Source organism: Ruditapes philippinarum, unplaced genomic scaffold, assembly GCF_026571515.1.
Source record: "Ruditapes philippinarum isolate M1 unplaced genomic scaffold, ASM2657151v2 ctg1035_1_1_1_1, whole genome shotgun sequence".
Taxonomy (NCBI): domain Eukaryota; kingdom Metazoa; phylum Mollusca; class Bivalvia; order Venerida; family Veneridae; genus Ruditapes; species Ruditapes philippinarum.
Window position 1 is genome coordinate 71,675 of NW_026862191.1, and position 20,123 is coordinate 91,797.

Here is a 20,123-nt window from a genome sequence, read left to right on the forward strand (position 1 = left end):
AATCTACCCTCAATAGCTTTCTTTTGAAAGAAGGTCAAAGATTTAAGTCGCATCGTCGCATCGTCTGTTTAAATCGTTAAACTTTGATGTTTTCTTATTAAAGCGTCTAACCTTACCCATCTGATAATTCAGACTTATAATTAAGTTAGTTGTAAGCTATACGGTACAACAATGCATAGATTACCCAATCGAGACAAAGAAAGATATACACGTATATATTGCATAAACATATTTGTATTGTGTATATTTATAATAAATTACGTAATAAAATTTTTTCTATATTTTCTGAAAATGGTAATACATATTTTCTGAAAATGAAAAGAAAAGCAATATAAAAGTGCGCTGAACAGTGGTTTATGGAAGGTATGTTTAAGTTTTTTCCATTAAATTTAAAGGGTTGGTGTCCTTTATAAAACAGATAATAATATTAATACGAGCACTTATTGTGACAATTTTAGAATGCCAACATAATTATGTGAGATATGACGAGTCATGCGTTGCAACATGTGTACGGCGCTTAGCGGCTAGCTAGATTAGTAACTAGTACCCCAACCTTTCTACTCCTCACCCCTATCATCCAATCATTTTTTTTTAAATAATATAATTGAAATATTACATATCAGTAAAAACTAGAGCTTATTGTGTAATCAATATAAAACATACTACATGTACATGTATTTATAAATTTATAATTATTAAATTATTTCTTCTGGTAAGCTGTGAGGAAACAAGATGAAAATCCTACGTTTTTCTGAAAAGCCATCTGACTCAGTAAAACAGAACTTAGCGTATCTGGAACCAAGGGAGTGTGACACCAGAGCTGATCAAATCGAAATCTTAATAGATTCCCACAATGGAACTGCAAAAGGCAAAGAACAGGTTGTTGATGTAACCTATGAGCAGATTGCAACACAATGCAACGAAATCAAAGTTTTCAGAAGGTTATTTTGTATGGTCATCTGCATAAACACAGTTATTTTTTGTGTATGTATCATAACCGTTGCATTGCAAGTCTCAGATTTTGATGGAAAGTTTGAAAACTTTACTTCTATGACAGTGACATCGAACAATCGAGATGTCAGTGATTTTCAAAAATCTCTGATTTCGAACGAGTCTATGAAAATAGTTCAAGAGCACATTTTCTGTACGACATGTAAAGTTTTCAGTGGAATCCAGAGATTGTTTGTCAGGACAGTCGACGAAGACAGATGCTGTGTAAAAGATGTTTTGAGTCTTATACAACTTATCAGATCAACTGGTTTAAAGGTATCGCTGGATTCATTATTTTCTTTTTGAGACATTTCATTAAGTTAACTTATAACTTTGTTAATATATTTACTGCTATTTCATGTACGGTCAAAATTATTTTACAGACATGTTGCAGAATCGTTTTGATTTAAACATATTATTATTTAAGATATAATTTTATTTAGATAATTTACACAATAATTTTTTATCTGAAAGACCCTGTTTACATATTAAAGAAGAAAGGAATTGGACCGAGAGCTACAATATCTCATGGTAGTCATCTCCTGTAACAAAGGCGAAACGTTCATATAATACAAGACTTATTATAATTACAATTATACTCGATACAGTAGACTCCCTACTTAAGACCACCCCAGAAGAAAGACCACCCCGCTTTTAAGAACATTTTCTATAAGAACGGAATTTTCTGTTCTTAATGTCAGTGGTTACATGATCCAGAATTAAGACCAACTCGCTTATCCACTTTTAAGACCACCAAATTCAGTTCAAATTCTTTTTTTATTTGACCCCACTATCGAGACCACTGATTTAAAGTCAACACCCACCTAGATCTTAAATTTGTTGTTATGTTGTTATCATCTGCTTGAATGCTATTGGGCATGACACTTGATTTCACAAGGTGTCAAAAACACCATAATAATATTTTGGAATATTCTATGAAATAAGGTGAATATGTAGTTTTTAGAGTGGTTTAATGTTGTTTTAAGCATATTGATTTAGCGAAGAATTAATTGTTCATTTGATGGGTGAATTATTTACATCATATAATAATTAATAATTAATATTGAAATCAGACCAAATAGAATTTGATAATACATTTCATTAGAAATATGTTTTCTTCCCATTATAACATTAACGACATTAACTTTTATATTGCATTTGCGGGTTAAGATACATATTGTTTGTACACAAAATATTATAGACAAAATGACTAAAATAGACCATTGTCATAAAGTGTGTAAGAAATGAAAAGAATATTCACAAATACGACCACTCTGCAATTAAGACCACTTTGGTCCGGTCCCAATAGTGGTCTTAATTGAGGGTTTTTACTGTAAATATGTAAGCAGTTGACAGAGAATAAAAAGGTAGAGAAAAGAGGAGTATGCGGATGATTATATATAGAAATAGGGTAAAAATTACAATCGTTTTGATATAAACTGGGTTAGTTAAAAGGAAGTTATGTGAGAAATGTTTTAAACACACACGTACAATTGTAAAGTGTCATTTAGCACGAAAAATAATACAACTTTTGTTTCGCATTTTTGTTTTCACATATATCTTTGGTTGCCTGTTACAGTTTATAAAAATAATCATTGACCATATGTCAATACATACATGTATATACAATTATGAAAAGACGACTTTTCATGTTTGCATGAACAATTTTGAAATTAAAAAGACTTGAAACAAAATGATTGTATAACTTTAGTTAGTATTACCCAGAGTAATGAGTTGGATCTTTTTATATGAAAAGTTTAAGCCAATCTTTTGCAGAAAATAACGTCTTTTAAACATGTTTATTATTTTAGAGTTTGAACGAATATTCTTCTGAGATAAGCATATTGAAGACAAGTAAGTAAAATCAAAAATTATTTCGTCGTGAAATAGATCCAATCTGCCAATAATTGCCAATTCGTACAATACTTGTATTATTATGAAATTGGCAATTGAAAATGTCACTGGGCTGAAAATCGGTTGACAGTCCGACCGCGTTATCTTGAATTGTATGTCTCAAATAACATTATATAATATAGATTATGTATGTAAAAATTATATTTCTTTTGCGACAGGTATTGATGATATAAGAGAAGATACAAAGGCGTTAACAGATGCATTGTTCAGCTCCAACAAAACAAACGAAACAGATACAAATATTGGATCCACTGCAAAAGAAAATATCATGTGGTCAATGTTAATGAAAAATAACCGACTGTTTAACTTAGTGCTCAACAGAAGACGATCAGTGCTTTATTTGATAGGAATAGGTATTTGGTTAAGTATGATTATACGAGAGAAAAGGCTCTTATACGTTTCCGTTTGTATTGTGCTTGTTGGTACATACGTAACTAGATAAATGAATTTCAGTCATCTTGGTTTTTATTACATTACCTAGCAAAGATATCTGTTCACCGTCCTAAGAAAATATTATAATGCACATACAAAGCGGGATGAGCCGAAAATTCTTTGACGTCTGTCATGTTGGCTTGAATGATGATAACGGAAATTTTAAAGACATTTGTCAGATTTGTAAAAAGTTTCTTTTTGTGAAAAAAGATTCAGTTTTAATGAATTTGCATTTGTGCATTTTACTTTAAATAATTATTTTTTAAATATCAATGTCGAATGACACGAAAATGATGAGTTATTTTGTGTTTATCATTATTTTGTTGGGTTTTACGTCACACGGGCACAGTTTAGGTCATATAACGACTTTCCAGCTTTACTGGATTAGGAAGACCTCGGAACCAACTGTGCATTCCTCTCGAGCCAGGAAGTGGCACCTGAGTAAAACCACCGTCGTTCTGTAAGCTAGCTTGAGAGTTTCCTCACATGAAAGAAGCCAGGGTCCATTAAAACAAGACGATACACATGTCATGGAATTAGACATCTAATTCATACATTTTTTATGCTAACATGCATTAATGATAATTTTAAACTAAGGATTGTCAAGATAACTTATATGAATATATTATATCTTGCTTTAAGCTGTAGACAATGGTATGTATTGGTCAGTGGAGACAGCAACTGGCGATTTATCGTATGAAGGAAATAACATTCACGTAAAAAGCGGTGGACAATATATGATAAATTGCAACATCCACTTCTCAAAGAACGTCTGCGATGGAACAGAGTATGTTTACTTTTTGTCCGTTTTATTATATAAGATTAAATTAATACATTAAGGAAAAAAACAACACCAAAAAAACTGAAGTTTTCAAATGTTAGAGTTTAACACAAATAATAAAAAATACAAGATGGGCATTATCAATTTACATATCATCTCCATTATTTAGTATTTAAATAGAGCTTTGCACATATTATTCCGTATTTTCCTGTATTATTACACAAACTTTCCGTTATCTACCTGGATAACTTTCTCACATGATGTATGAGTCGCTGGCGAGATTCGAATCCACAGTGGTGAGGGTCTTGTAGTTCAAAAAGAGTATTACTGTTAAATTTTAAAAGAAAGATTTCAGACATTGAGTTTCGATTTTATGATAGAGATAAGATACAAAATATATAGAAGTAAAATGCGTATATATGAATTAATACACAAATTTTGATACAGAATTCTAAATGTCTTTCAATTATAAAAGAAAATAATTATAACTACATTTATTAAGAAACATGGGCTACACCATGAATAAAGAATATCAGTTCGGAGAAATAGTACCTATAGCCCGTGCAAGAGCTAATTGCCCAAGTGGAAGTAAAATGTATGAAAATCTTCAACTGCAGACTGTACTTCAAGTAGGTCTTGGACAACGCTTGTTACTTAAACTTCAATGGGACAACAAATCACAGTCTTTGATATCGAAATGGACAAGAAATCATCATATCATTATATATGAAATATGACACTATAACGAAGAGGTTTTATATCTTTGGTGAATTAATGCTGGTGTGATTTGTTTGTTTTGTTTATTATTTTAGTTTTGATATAGTCGAATGTAGGACTTTTGGACGGTAAATTTTATTTACCTTTAACATGTATTACTAGGCTCAATGAATCCGAGTCGGCAACATGTCTCAATTTTGCTGTGATATGCAATCTTTTAAGGTCCATTATGCTTCATAAATGCTTTTACTTTTATTTCTCAAAAGTTTCTGTGTGCCTTTGGGATGGACTTTGCTAATCATATCATTTGATACATACATGTGTGTCATTTAAATACAATGTGTGCTATTCTACTATTAAAAATTAGGGCGTGTAGTAGCTGTATCCACGGCTGGAGAACACATAATACCTTAAAATTGAAAAAAGACGTTTGATACCTTCTAACTGTTCAATACTTCTTTGTGTGTGTCAGGGACGTCGTAGAAATTCGCCATATGATATTGATATTGTCGGGGTTAGAGAACATCTATAACTTTGTTCTGTTATTTAAACAAAGTACAAATAGTTCTTACAAACTATTTACATAACTTGAAAACTTTCTTATGATGTTTGTCTATTTATCAGTATAAACTACTTGTATAGAATATACTTTCAATATGCAATAGTATTAGGCAAAAAGTATTTCAAACACTAATCATTTATTAAAATTTAGTTGTTTGTAAAAAATACCAAATTTAATACTCATCGTTGTTATTAATTTAATGCTTTTTCTATCAGAGAAAATGAGACGTGGACGATTGTTTTTCTATCTGAAAAAAAAAAATCAATGTAGTCAATTGCAACTGTGCAACATTAAATTTAATTAATTTGAAGTTCAAAGTTAATTTATTTAAATCTATTTCATAGTTCGTGTTATTTAGTAATGCGTGATATACAAGCTTTGCTAACCATGTCAGTCCACTGATCATGTTGAATAAAACTTTCAAAATATGGTTTTTAACTTTAAACAGATGCTAAGCATTCACAATTAGCTTTGAATTCGTTATAATTAATGAAAGCCCTAGTACTTCTCAGATCCTGTACCGGATGTATGTTTCAGAATACAAACTTTAGATTTGAGATTATCATGTTGGTTTTGTTACGTTGCTTGACATAGTTTATGTCGATCTGATCCTAATCCAACTAATAGTATACGACGAGATATTGTGTAATAATATCTCCCCTCTACATATCTCAGAATCTAGCTTCTGCTGAATTTCAGTAAGAGCTTATCTGCAAGTAAATCACTATTAACTGTTTATCACACATTAACACGTCCACTGAGGTGAGAGTATTGTCATCACTTATTGGCCCTCTGTATGAAGTTTCTGTCGACGCAGCTTTTCAAGATACACACAGCTAATATAAGTGTTTTTCCCATTCTATTGCGGATATGTTTGCGGCACATTTGAATTGTGAAACTTATCAATTATTTGTTAATATAGTCTATATCACAACATTAATTTTAGCTCCTTTAAAATGAATTAAATGTATAAACATACCTTTATTAGTGATAATCATCTTCTAAATAAATAAAGTATGTAGTTAAATTTGTTTTTCGATTTGCTTGCCTTAAAGTCAGCCTTGTCAAGAACATGTCCATCGTTCTTGCGGTACAGCTGTACAGATTTAACATCAAAACAAAAGAAAATTGCCTTAAAGCAAATTTTTAAATAAATTTTCCTAACACATACATGTAAGATTATAAATTCTCTAATCAGATGACATTTATATAACCCATGAGTACTTGCCAATGCACTGTTGCTTTTAACATGTTTTTATTCAAATAAAGTAAATCCAGAAGTATATATTAAGTAATATAATAATGATGTTTCAGAAAAGTGGTAATGTGCAGGACTTGGATTCTGAACCTATACAGTCACCGGATCTTTAATTTGCCTAGGTGCAAATAACTGGTGTATGAGCCCTCAATTGAAAGTAATTTCTGTTGAAGGTATTGTATCGTCCTCGCAACAAAAAGGATCACTATATACGTCGAATTAATAATTGTCTTAAACGTAACCTAGAATAAACATCCAAACTGCATCTTAACATTAGGTGGGCTACATTTAGTCAATATATCTTCTATGTGCAACATGGCATAAATTGTATTTAGCCTTTTTTTCCCCTTTTTCCGAAAATTATAGTGTTAAAAGTTAGCATGACGTTATCAGCAAACAAAAATTGAATCGTTCAATACGACAATGCAATGCAGGTGAATAAGGGGTCAGGGAAATAAAAATGAGGATTGCTTTTACACCATGGGAAAATATTTTGAATATTTTGAGATATTATTTATATACTTTCATCATTGATTACTAATATTTTACAAAATATAAATATAACACATTCTATCATGTTTGTAAAACTAAGTTTATAAGGAATTGGTTTATCATCATTTTTGACACTTAAATATATGATGTAATTAGTTTTTGTCTTAATATATTTGTCATAATATGAAATTACAATGCCCCGAGCTTAGATATTTTGCATGTAGCATTGCCTTGTTAACATCTACAACACTGGTTGTAACAATGACCCTTTGGTTCAAAATAGGCACCGCCACGTGAGTCACTGGGTTGATATAGACTACTATAGGGAAATATATTTTAGTAACTACAATGCCCAGAGCATTCAAATTTGACATATAGTAGTCCCTTGTATACATCCACAATGCTGATATAAACCCGCCATGAAAAAATAAATAAAAAGAATTCCTATCCAAGTTTTAAGGGATTGTATTTTAAGTTTTACAAAAGAACAATACGTGACATAGCATATACATGTATAAAATTTATATTTCATTTGCTCCGAGTGTTGACAGAGCTATCTTGAGCCTTTTATATTTAAAACTTTTGGAAACTAATTGTAACTTTATCATTGAATGCAAAAATACTAGTTTCTAAGCTTTTAATATATTATTTCACACTGGATGAAATTAATCAATTGAAAATATATTAAGTTATTTTTATGGGTATGGGGGGGGGGGGGGGGCATGGGTCTTTAAGGGATTCACGATTTAAGGTAATTGAAACGAAAGTGAAAGAAGTTTTTAAGGAAAATTAAAAAAAAGTGTTTCTTTTTTTAAAAAAAAAGCAAATAAACAAAAACAAACTGTACTCTATAAAAAATTGTTCTCCCATTCTAATCATTTGTTTATAATGGTGTTGCATAAATAGAAATGAGCAAATGTCTTAGAGAAAACCAGTTATTATAATAAGTCAAAGGGTTTTTTATGAATTTATTGACAATAATTTGGACACTCCTTCCCAGGAAAAATATGTACAAAAAAAAATAATCGAAAATTTATAGAATTTTAAAGTGCGTCTTTATCTCCCTTTATAAAAGTTTATATAAATTTACAGAGAAAACTTTACGGTTTTATTCTTTTCCCCTGAGAAAAGCATCCCCTTTTAAAATTTTCATTAAAAAAAAATTGGCTCTTTTGGGAAAATCAGCCCACATTATTTCCCTTTTTTTTCCCTTTTTCGTTGCCCAAAAAAGGGAATTTAAATCCGCATAAAAGAGGGGCCTGTTTTTAAATCCCAGTTTATAAATGAAAAATTTAAAATAAAAGGGGTAAAAAAAGGACATTTTCTGACAGTTTTCATTTAAAATATTTGGGTTTTAAATGAAATTTTTTGATCCAGTTTTTATTTTGATTTAAGTTTTTTTTTATGTTTTTCTACATGACAGAACTCACATGGTTCCGGGTTATTACTGAAAACTGTCAGACTGATGTATTGCTGTGAAAAAATGATGTATGACCCCTAGTTTGCTATAGCTGGAATTATTTATCTTGGATGATACTGTAAGCACAAGTGACTTTGATTTGATTGGAGAGTAAGTAAAATTGCCACAGGGTTTAATGTTTATATAGAACATATAGTGAAATTAATTGTGGTCTGAGGCCTGATTAGAAGCTTGTTTTTACATGGAGTAAATCTGTTTGACAGGTAATTACTTTATCATTTTTAGAGCAATTTTAATGAAACTTGGTCATGAAGCAGATTATTGATGTATAAATTTGAGTTTGTAATTAAATTACAACAATTGCTTTTATTTTCTTTGTATTATGTAATATTATATAATAATATAAACATTTTTTTTTTTTAAAAATCTCAAAAAGCTACTTTCAGTTTAAAAATGTCTGCTTAAATATAGCCAGGAGGTCATTTCCTGTACAGGTTACAGCCTCCCTTTCAATAAAAGTTAAAATGGACGCATTTTTTTAGAAAACATAAATGAAAAATCTGTGCTAAACAGACAGGGCTGTATGATATGGCAGGGGTGTATAAAGAAAGGACCAGTGGGCTATGTTATTATTAATGCCAAGTTTCCTGATGCACAGTGGCCACACCATGCACGTTCATAAACTTCTTTACTTGGTTCACAATAAAATTTGTATGTTGAACCAGATTTAGAGGTCTCAAACCTGTGCCACGTGCCACTGTGTGTCAGTGCAAACCATTTGAGCCTTGAGCCCCATTGCATCAATACCGAAAGGCTTAAGTGTGTGAACCGGGCCATTAGCTGCGGCCATGGGTATACCGAGACTGTATATTTGTTTGAGGTAAGTAATCGCTTTGTTGAAGAGACATATTTAAGGTGTTTGATGGCCTCGGGATAAAGGTTGGTTAGCGCTTACTTGTCCTTTCATTTATTCTGATGCATATTTCCTTTTATTGTCCTACATTTAAAGGACTCCTATTATATAATCCTACAAGTATGTTTCTGCTCCCATTCTGTTTACTTGTTAAGCAAAAACAGTGTATTTCAAGTAAAATTGGTCAGTTCACATGTGCTAGACTTTTAAATAATTGCTTATAAACAGCCATAGTCCATGAAAACTTGTGAAATTTTACTTATAGCACTCTGGCATTGCAAAGAAATGCTAAAAGCCTGTGATTTAATTCATATATAACATTTATTTCACAGTGTAAAATAACAACAGAGATGATAACAATTTCAAAAATATCATGCAGGTTATGTAGAATGATACAGTAATGAAATATGAAATTCGCTTTAAAAGGAATAGTTCGTCACTTTTTAAGTAAACCATTTGTGAAGTTTGAATTTCAGGTCTGTACACAGACAGCACATTTGTTTAAGCTGGTTTTGTCTCGTGAGCAACCGAATATTTATTTCCCACTGAAGAAACACTGTTTTTGTTTATTTGTTTATATCAAGGGAGATAATTTATAGATTTTCTGAGTAAGTATGGTCGCTGTTGCCTCCCTTGGATGTTGATGGGTGTTGGATCAACTGACCTTTCAAAAAAATCTGACATTGTAGAGTGTGTCTTCTTGTATTTCAGATGTTCATGGAGTTGTCTACCCTTTGATAAAAGTTTGTGTTTAACTGTTTTCAGGTTTTTTTTTAATACTGTCTCTGATATGTTTCTTCTCTTTGCATTTGATGTAGGCTATTAGCTGCTTTCTCAGAGAGACGAATCCCTAAACACACCCAATTTCTTCTCAGCGCTGTCTGCAACACCGTTATTTAAGCGGTGAATGGTAGAACTGAGGCGTCCATGAATATTCCGTGCGAAATCATTATTTTTTGGTAGCGACACACCCAATAGTCGATTTTTACCGCTTCACATTTTGCGTGCTTTGGGGCCCAATTTAATTTTGTTTTGATAGCGCTCACAATTATTTTCAAATTTTTTTTATTCAAAAAAATTTAATTTTTTGTCATTTCTTGTAGGCACCCAAATTTGTAAAACTAGGCTTTCTGAGGGAAAACGGGGCGGTTCCCCCAGTTGTTTGTTACTCCCCCAAAACAAAGTATTTAGTTTGCGTCTAAAATTAGAAACAGTCCCTAGCATAACAGATCACTGAAGCATCCAGTACACGAGATAAATATTTTTTGCTCCAGTATGAATTCTCATCATCTCTTTAAGTATAAAGTTACATCTAGCCTTTATGTCCTGGCTTAATGCCTTCTGTTGTTCATGCCTTTGGCACAATTATAACACAGCTTTAGTGTCTCTGATGTGTCTATAAACATAAAAAGCACTTATTCAGGTAGATAAATGTACACAAAGGGGGTGATTATGCACAACTTCAGAAAATTACCTCCCTTTATTTATTTAGAAACTTATTTTTTTAAACTGTCAACAATTCTCATGCCCGAACAGGAATTTTTATCGTCTATTTTCATTGTAGATGAAGTCGCAGAAGCGCTTGGTCGCAGCAGCATGGCACTTCCTGAGAGCTCACTACCATCTGCAGTAGGCCGGGATGTCACTGGAAATTCCTTTACAGTCAGTCTGGTGATAGATCTCTTAGGCTCAGTATCTACATGACAAGAGTTGTCAAACTTCAAGCCTTTATTCCATGGTGAGTTCCCTTGCTTGAACCCAGCTAATTCCTTCTTTCGGTCGCCTCGCATAATTGTACAGCAGTTGTGTATAGTATGAAGGTAAGTTGCTTTTTGATAAAGAGTCAGGGGCTGGGTCCATATTTATATAGTAATGAAATTTCTGGAATTTCTTCAAAGGTGGTTTTCAAGAATCACCCAGAGGGACCCAGACTTTGGCATTCCTGGGTGGTAATTAGTACTTGGGGTAACAGTCTATGGAATGCTGTGCATTGGACCACATTGACTGAGCAGCCACCAAGGGGAGGTAATTATTAGGCAGTGGCACTTTTCTCCTGGACATAACTTTTGAACCAGTTGGCTTATGATAATAAATGAAACATTATTTTAAAGATAAGATGCATGCCTTTCAAGAAATAACAGGTTTGACAAAATGAGAATTTACAAAAATTATGTAATGCAGTTATAGTATTATGTAATATGGCTAAATTTGGATATATTTAGTCTAAAAAATATTTAAGAAAAAAGTTTATTTATGCTGGTTGTAGATGCATATTTAAGTACTATTTGAATCACTAATGAGATTACTTTTTATTTGATGAAAATCATCCAAGTAATAAAAAAGTTATAGCAATTTTAGTTTTAGAGTACTTTTAATTTGATAAGCTGCGACCTGGCTTCATGGCTGAATGGTACCTATGGTACATAACAGGCTGTGAATTCATCAGTATATGTGATTAAGACTCGAAACTTTCCAGAATAATATGAGATAGCCTAGGAATGATGTATGCAAAATTTTATTAAGATCAGATTAACATTTTTGAGTAAATATTAGAAGCTTGTTTTTACATGGAGTAAATCTGTTTGACAGGTAATAACTTTATCATTTTTAGAGCAATTTTAATGAAACTTGGTCATGAAGCAGATAATTGATGTATAAATCTGAGTTTGTAATTAAATTACACAAATGCTTTTATTTTCTTTGTATTATGTAATATTATATACATTTTTTTTAAAAATCTCAAAAAGCTACTTTCAGTTTAAAAATGTCTGTTTAAATATAGCCAGGCTGTCATTTCCTGTACAGGTTACAGCCTCCCTTTCAATAAAAGTTAAAATGGACGCATTTCTTTAGAAAAAATAAATAAAAAAAATCTGTGCTAAACAGACAGGGCTGTATTATATGGCGGCAGGGGTGTATAAAGAAAGGACCAGTGGGCTATGCTATTATTAATGCCAAGTTTCCTGATGCACAGTGGCACACCATGCATGTTCATAAACTTCTTTACCTGGTTCACAATAAAATTTTGTATGTTGAACCAGATTTAGAGGTCTCGCACCTGTGCCACGTGCCACTGTGTGTCAGTGCAAACCATTTGAGCCTTGAGCCCCATTGCATCAATACCGAAAGGCTTAAGTGTGTGAACCGGGTCATTTGCTGCGGCCATGGGGTATACCGAGACTGTATATTTGTTTGAGGTAAGTAATCGCTTTGTTGAAGAGACATATTTAAGGTGTTGATGGCCTCGGGATAAAGGTTGGTGAGCGCTTACTTGTCCTTTCATTTATTCTGATTGCATATTTCCTTCTATTGTCCTACATTTAAAGTACTCCTATTATAATCCTACAAGTATGTTTCTGCTCCCATTCTTTTTACTTGTTTAGCAATAACAGTGTATTTCAAGTAAAATTGGTCAGTTCACATGTGCTAGACTTTAAATAATTGCTTATAAACAGCCATAGTCCATGAAAACTTGTGAAATTTTACTGAAAGCACTCTGGCATTGCAAAGGAATGCTTAAAGCCTGTGATTTAATTCATATAACATTTATTTCACAGTGTAAAATAACAACACAGATGATAACAATTTCAAAATATCATGCAGGTTATGTAGAATGATACAGTAATGAAATATGAAATTCGCTTTAAAAGGAATAGTTCGTCACTTTTTAAGTAAACCATTTGTGAAGTTTGAATTTCAGGTCTGTACACTGACAGCACATTTGTTTAAGCTGGTTTTGTCTCGTGAGCAACCGAATATTTATTTCCCACTGAAGAAACACTGTTTTTGTTTATTTGTTTATATCAAGGGAGATAATTTATAGATTTTCTGAGTAAGTATGGTCGCTGTTGTTGCCTCCCTTGGATGTTGATGGTGTTGGATCCAACTGACCTTTCCTATAATCTGACATTGTAGAGTGTGTCTTCTTGTATTTCAGATGTTCAAGGAGTTGTCTACCCTTTGATAAAAGTTTGTGTTTAACTGTTTCAGGTTTTTTTGAATACTGTCTCTGATATGTTTATTCTCTTTGCATTTGATGTAGGCTATTAGCTGCTTTCTCAGAGAGACGAATCCCTAAACACCCCAATTTCTTCTCAGCGCTGTCCGCAACACCGTTATTTAAGCGGTGAATGGTAGAATCGATTCACCGCTTCACATTTCTGCGTGCTGGTGCCCAATTTCATCTGTTCGATAGCGCTCACACTTATTTTCATTTTAACTATGTCAAAAATTAATTGTTTGTCATTCTCTTGTAGGCACAAGTTCGTAATGCTATGGCTGCTGAGAAACATGGAGCGGTTCCACCAGTTGTTTTTTACTCCACCAGAACACACGTATGAGTAGCGTCTACACTTAGAGCAGTCCCCAGCATAACAGCTCACTGTAGCATCCAGTACACGAGGTAAATATTTTTTGATAGTATTCATATCTCTAGTATGAAACATCTAGCCTTTATGTCCTGGCTTAATGCCTTCTGTTGTTCATGCCTTTGGCACAATTTTAACACAGCTTTAGTGTCTCTGATGTGTCTATAAACATAAAAAGCACTTATTCAGGTAGATAAATGTACACAAAGGGGGTGAATATACACAACTTCAGTGAATTACCTCCCTTTATTTATTTAGAAACTTATTTATATAAACTGTCAACAATTCTCATGCCCGAACAGGAATTTTTATCGTCTATTTTCATTGTAGATGAAGTCGCAGAAGCACTTGGTCGCAGCAGCATGGCACTTCCTGAGAGCTCACTACCATCTGCAGTAGGCCTGGATGTCACCGGAAATTCATCTACATTCAGTCTGGTGATAGATCTCTTAGGCTCAGTATCTACATGACAAGAGTTGTCAAACTTCAAGCCATTATTCCATGGTGAGTTCCCTTGCTTGAACCCAGCTAATTCCTTCTTTCGGTCGCCTCGCATAATTGTACAGTGTTGTGTATAGTATGAAGGTAAGTTGCTTTTTGATAAAAAGTCAGGAGCTGGGTCCATATTTATACAGTAAATGGAATTTCTGGAATTTCTTCAAAGGTGGTTTTCAAGAATCACCCAGAGGGATCCAGACTTTGGCATTCCTGGGTGGTAATTAGTACCAGGGGTAACAGTCTGTGGAATGCTGTGCATTGGACCACATCGACTGAGCAGCCACCTGAGGAGGTAATTATTAGGCAGTGGCACTTTTCTGCTTGACATAACTTTTGAACCAGTTGGCTTATGATAATAAATGAAACATCATTTTAAAGGTAAGATGCATGCCTTTCAAGAAATAACCGGTTTGACAAAATGAGAATTTACAAAAATTATGTAATGCAGTTATAGTATTATGTAATATGGCTAAATTTGGATATATTTGGTCTAAAAAAATATTTAAGAAAAAAGTTTATTTATGTTAGTTTTAGATGCATAATTAAGTAATGTTTGAATCACTGATGAGATTACTTTTTATTTGATGAAAATCATCCAAGTAATAAAAAAGTTATAGCAATTTTAGTTTTAGAGTACTTTTAATTTGATAAGCTGCGGCCTGGCTTCATGGCTGAATGGTACCTATGGTACATAACAGGCTGTGAATTCATCAGTATATGTGATTAAGACTCGAAACTTTCCAGAATAATATGAGATAGCCTAGGAATGATGAATGCCAAATTTTATTAAGATCAAATGAACATTTTTGAGTAAATAGGAATCAGTCCACAGTTATTTGCCTTTCGTTGACCACAATAAAGAAGTAAATCCGCATGAAAGAGTGCCTGTGTTTAATGCCAGATATAAATGAATAATTGAATGAAAGAGATAGAAAAAGGACATTTTCTGACAAAATTCATTTCAAATAGTTGGTAAATGCCAGTTTTGATCCAGATTTTATGTGAGTAAGTATTTTTTAGTGTTTTTCTACATGATAGAACTCACATAGTTCCGGCTAATTACTGAAAACTGTCAGACTGATGTATTTTTGGACTGAAATGCTGTGAAAATATGATGCATGACCCCTAGTTTGCTATAGCTAGAATTATTAATCTTGGATGATACTGTAAGCACAAGTGACTCTGATTTAATTGGAGAGTTAGTAAAATTGCCACAGGGTTTAATGTTTATATAGAACATATAGTGAAATTAATTGTGGTCTGAGGCCTGTTGCGTGTGCTTATTCAGTTCTCGGGTTGCTTATATCCACTATTACCCTGATAGACATGTGTTTTTTATAATAAACCGAGTCACTATTTTGGTTTACATGAGAAGAGCGTCCAGCGGAGAGAACTAGAACATTACGTTTTCTCAAGTATATATAGAGCCCCTATGAAATATTACAACAAATAAAAAAAAATGAATGTCCAGGATAATAGATTGAAAAAGCACCATGACGTCACATTAGGCTATACAGTTCCATATATTGAATAATTGGTATCATAATTATAATGTGATAATCAACTTATGTATTGATACTTCGGCTCCATACATTGATAAAATGGTTTCATATATTGTAAAAATGTATTAATATATTGATAATTCGGTTTCATATAAGGGCATCTGGTTCCATATATGACTTACTTGGATCCATATATTGAAGATCTGGTATCACATAATGTGATAATCAACTTATATATTGATACTTCGGCTCCATACATTGATAAAATGGTTTCCTATATTGTAAAAATGAATTAATAGCTTGATAATTCGGTTTCATATAAGGACACCTGGTTCCATACATTGCTACTTTGGTACCATATATTGAAGACCTGGTATCATATAATGTGATAATCAACTTATATGTTGATACTTTGGTTCAAAACATGGATGAAATGGTTTCATATATTGTAAAAATGAATTAATATTTTGATAATTCGGTTTCATATAAGGACACCTGGTTCCATACATTGCTACTTTAGTTCCATATATTGAATAATTGGTATCATATAATGTGATAATCAACTTATGTATTGAAAATTCTGTTCCATACATTGATAAAATGGTTTCATATATTGTAAAAATGAATTGATATATTGATAATTCGGTTTCATATAAGGGCATCTGGTTCCATATATGACTTACTTGGATCCATATATTGAAGATCTGGTATCACATAATGTGATAATCAACTTATATATTGATACTTCGGTTCCATACATTGATAAAATGTTTTTTTATATTGTAAAAATGAATTAATATATTGATAATTCGGTTTCATATAAGGACACCTGGTTCCATACATTGCTACTTTGGTACCATGTATTGAAGGATTGGAATCATATATTGACACAATTAAACTTATATATTGCTACTTCGGTTTCTTATACTGACGGTATAGTTTCATATATTGTACTGTGGATTAATATAATGGATTCCGGTTAAATAAGAAGGTGTTTTCAATCCAGTTATAGTCGAAGTGAACTTATATATTATCCAAATGGTTACATAAATTGAAAAAGAACATCGTCAGACAGCCATGGCTTTCCATAACAGTCCATCGCACAGAAGCTTTGTTATTGATCGCTCAAGCCTACAGTCATTTGTAATTTTCTAATTAGGTGTGGCAGTACCACTTACTATGACATCATTCTTATTGTAAAATGGCAAGCAGAAAAAGTTAATAAATCGAATCGCCATAATAATGAAAATTCTTTATTTCTTTATCAAATAAGATCAATTAAAGAAACAACGGACACCTGCATAACTCACCATAAATAGTCATATTGCTAGTAGTTTGTTTCTCATGAGGGTATTGCCCTACAGAATTTTAATCAAATTCTCTCAATTACATTAATTTTACAAAAACTCCATAGCTCCCTAGCATAAAATTCTTCATTATTTATCGGCCAGATTGTGAGATCTCGGGCAATTACTGGGTTCCAAGATATTATGTTTGGCCATCCCGTTATTGAATATTTGCGTACCCAATTTAAGTATTGTACACAGGTTTAAGTACCAGAAATAGGTTCAAGAATAAGTAACGGTTCTATAGTTTTTGGGTTCGGCAATATTTTTTTTTACAAAAACTCGATACTATACATCATCAAGGCCTTCGTGTAGCATAAGGCGAATTAAGAACATCGTCATTTAATGCTAAAGCTTGAATATACGTTGAAGATATTCTCTTTAATATGCAGCTAGAGTATTATCAATAACAATCCTGCTAGAAACTAAATTTGAGCGACAATTTTTTACAATTAGGTCTTCGGTTTAAATATCTTTTATAATAACTTTAAATAGACCCATAACATATTGTTTAATATATCGAAAAAGTTATTTCTCCGATTATCTCTAAGGTTTCAAAAGAACATTTTTTTTAATTCAAAGAAGAACATGAAGATTGTATCAAATTTTACACGGACTCCTCAACGAATGGTTGCAAATTAGGCTATCTTTAAGAATCACTACGACTACCTGATAATATATCAATATTTACTGCAGAAGCGAAAGCCATTGTTATAGCATTGTCATACATTTTACAACATAACGGTAATCAAATTGTATTTTTTTCTTTTTGCTAACGGCTTCGTAAAAGGTAACTTTTATTTTCTGTATCGTATCAGCTTTGACTCAAATTTAGTAAATGGCTCAGGAATATGCTTTCACTAGAGTAAACGTGTGTATGGCCACACGTTCTCTCAGCAGAAGATAGTGGTTACTATCCTAAACACTTTATAAAATAGAAAAGTGTTTACTTTCACTTAATATTTGATACACAATTGCCAAAGAGGAACAAGTTTATGTTAAGACATTATACATTATTGATAGTACGTAGTGTCTTATCAATTAAAGCTCCAAGAAACACTATTTCATAAAGCGCTGCTAAGGCGTGGTTGGATTAATTTATTGCAATTCCAAGTAAAATATGTTTGTCGTTAAACTAAAATAGAGAAAAAAGTATCAACAAAGAACACACAAAACGGCAATGTTAAATATGTTGCAGGCTCGAATTGACAAAAACCTGGTCATATGCAGCAATGGCAATTTCATGCTACCGTTCATCTCCAGCTTAGCACCGACTTAAGCGGATTTCTACATTCAAACATGACAGTGGTGACATTTTAAATGAAGAGAAACCCGCCGATGTGTTCAAACAGCGGTTGTCATGGCATGTTCAACATGACAAGTTCGTGTCATGACAAGTTCATATCACGTCCGTGTTTTTTTCTATGAAAATGGTATGTGGTCCTAAGGTATAGGAATGCGTATGTCGTAAACGAAAATACAATGGGTGGAACAAAATCGAATTGTGAAGGAAATAAATCCTGCTTATCACTGGTAAGTCGCATGAGAAAAAAAAGAGTGGGTATGTAATTAAATAGCAATTAAGTATGGTGGCTGATTTGTGACATTCGTGTTGTCGCCCCGCGACCCCGCCAAGCGAAAAGTCGAAAATTAACAAGTTAAAATGGCGGTGGCGCGCAGCGAAAACACGCTTATAAGCGAGGGCGCAGGGCAAAGTTAAATAAATAAAACATCGTTCCCGCGGAGGCGCGGAGCGAGATTTAAGAAATAAAACGGCGGGGTCGCGGGACGAAAACACGCTAATTACTCAGTAGCGGGGGCTCGAGGCGAAGTTTTATAAAACTTTTATACAACTTCGCCGCGCGCCCTGCTAATTAGCGTGTTTTCGTCCTGCAACCCCGCCAAGCGAAAAGTCGATAATAAACAAGTAAAAATGGCTGGGCGGGGATCGAAAACACGCTTATTAGCGCGGGCCCAAAATAGCGTGTTTTCGCTCCGTGCCCCCGTCATTTTAACTTCTTTAATTTCGAAGAAGTTAATTTATTAAATTTCGCCCCGCGCCCTAGCTCATTAGCGTGTTTTCGCTTAACACCCCGCCATATTTATTTGTTAATCTAGACTTTCCGCTTGGCGGTGTCAAGGGGCGAAAACACGAATGGCACTAATCAGCCACCATAGTTAAATAAGGATTCTGGAAGCAACCAACAAAAATGATCAATCAAAAGGAGCTAACAGAATTGTGGTGTGGTTTTAAACATAATTATGCACGTTTCTTAGATTATAGATGTTTACTACTGATGTACTAAATATATATAGAGAACTACGGTTCGTAGTCACTGCACTTTTCCTTGTTGCTACCTATTTTAACTTTAAGTTTAAAGTCATTGCCTTAGGTAAATAGCAAGTTAAGTTCAGATGTTCAAAATAATAATGTGGGACGAAAGGGCGATAAAGCGGACGGACAGGCGGATTAAACCTTTCCCATATCTCAATATTTTTTTTAAGGTGAGGACAATACAGAATGTAATAATCGAATCGTTTATCCGTTCCAGCAATATTAATACTCAATCATGTTATGTCTTTTTTGTCCCCCGCCTTTTCGAAAAGAGGGGGATATAGTAATAGGCATTGATCATAAATGTGGACTGAAAGTCCTGAAATCCATACCTCAATCTTTTGAAATAGCACACATTTATGCTTCATATAAAACTTCCCCGAGGCGGGGGACGTTGGTAACTCTGTTACAAATGCTTGTTAATGATATACATTTATTTGTTTTATTTACAACTGAAAAGTTGTAAAGTAAACCTTATCGCGTTCATTAACATCAGTTTATTTAACATATGTAGTATACTATCTAATCTTCAGCTTTACATGTACGTACGTTACAAAGTACAAATAATTTAGACACTACTTTAGGTAAGTGTTAAA

The 20,123-nt window shown here is 33.0% G+C and overlaps 1 protein-coding gene across 1 annotated transcript; it reads left to right on the forward strand.

The window, feature by feature from the left end:
• Positions 1–234: 234 nt before the first annotated feature.
• On the forward strand, positions 235–3,361 carry LOC132718222 (uncharacterized). The gene is made up of 4 exons (XM_060701866.1): positions 235–363; positions 718–1,266; positions 2,802–2,844; positions 3,063–3,361. Exons 2-4 carry the CDS (start codon positions 733–735, stop codon positions 3,344–3,346), a joined length of 861 nt encoding a protein of 286 aa, XP_060557849.1. The 5' UTR covers positions 235–363; positions 718–732; the 3' UTR covers positions 3,347–3,361.
• Positions 3,362–20,123: the final 16,762 nt, after the last annotated feature.

What these genes read in the sequence shown, in the direction of transcription:
- LOC132718222 (XM_060701866.1), top strand. Translation starts at nt 733, where the DNA reads ATGAAAATCCTACGTTTTTCTGAAAAGCCATCTGACTCAGTAAAACAG. An exon ending in TCAGATCAACTGGTTTAAAG is followed by an intron (nt 1,267 to 2,801) that starts GTATCGCTGGAT and finishes TTATTATTTTAG; the next exon opens with AGTTTGAACGAATATTCTTC. An exon ending in GATAAGCATATTGAAGACAA is followed by an intron (nt 2,845 to 3,062) that starts GTAAGTAAAATC and finishes CTTTTGCGACAG; the next exon opens with GTATTGATGATATAAGAGAA.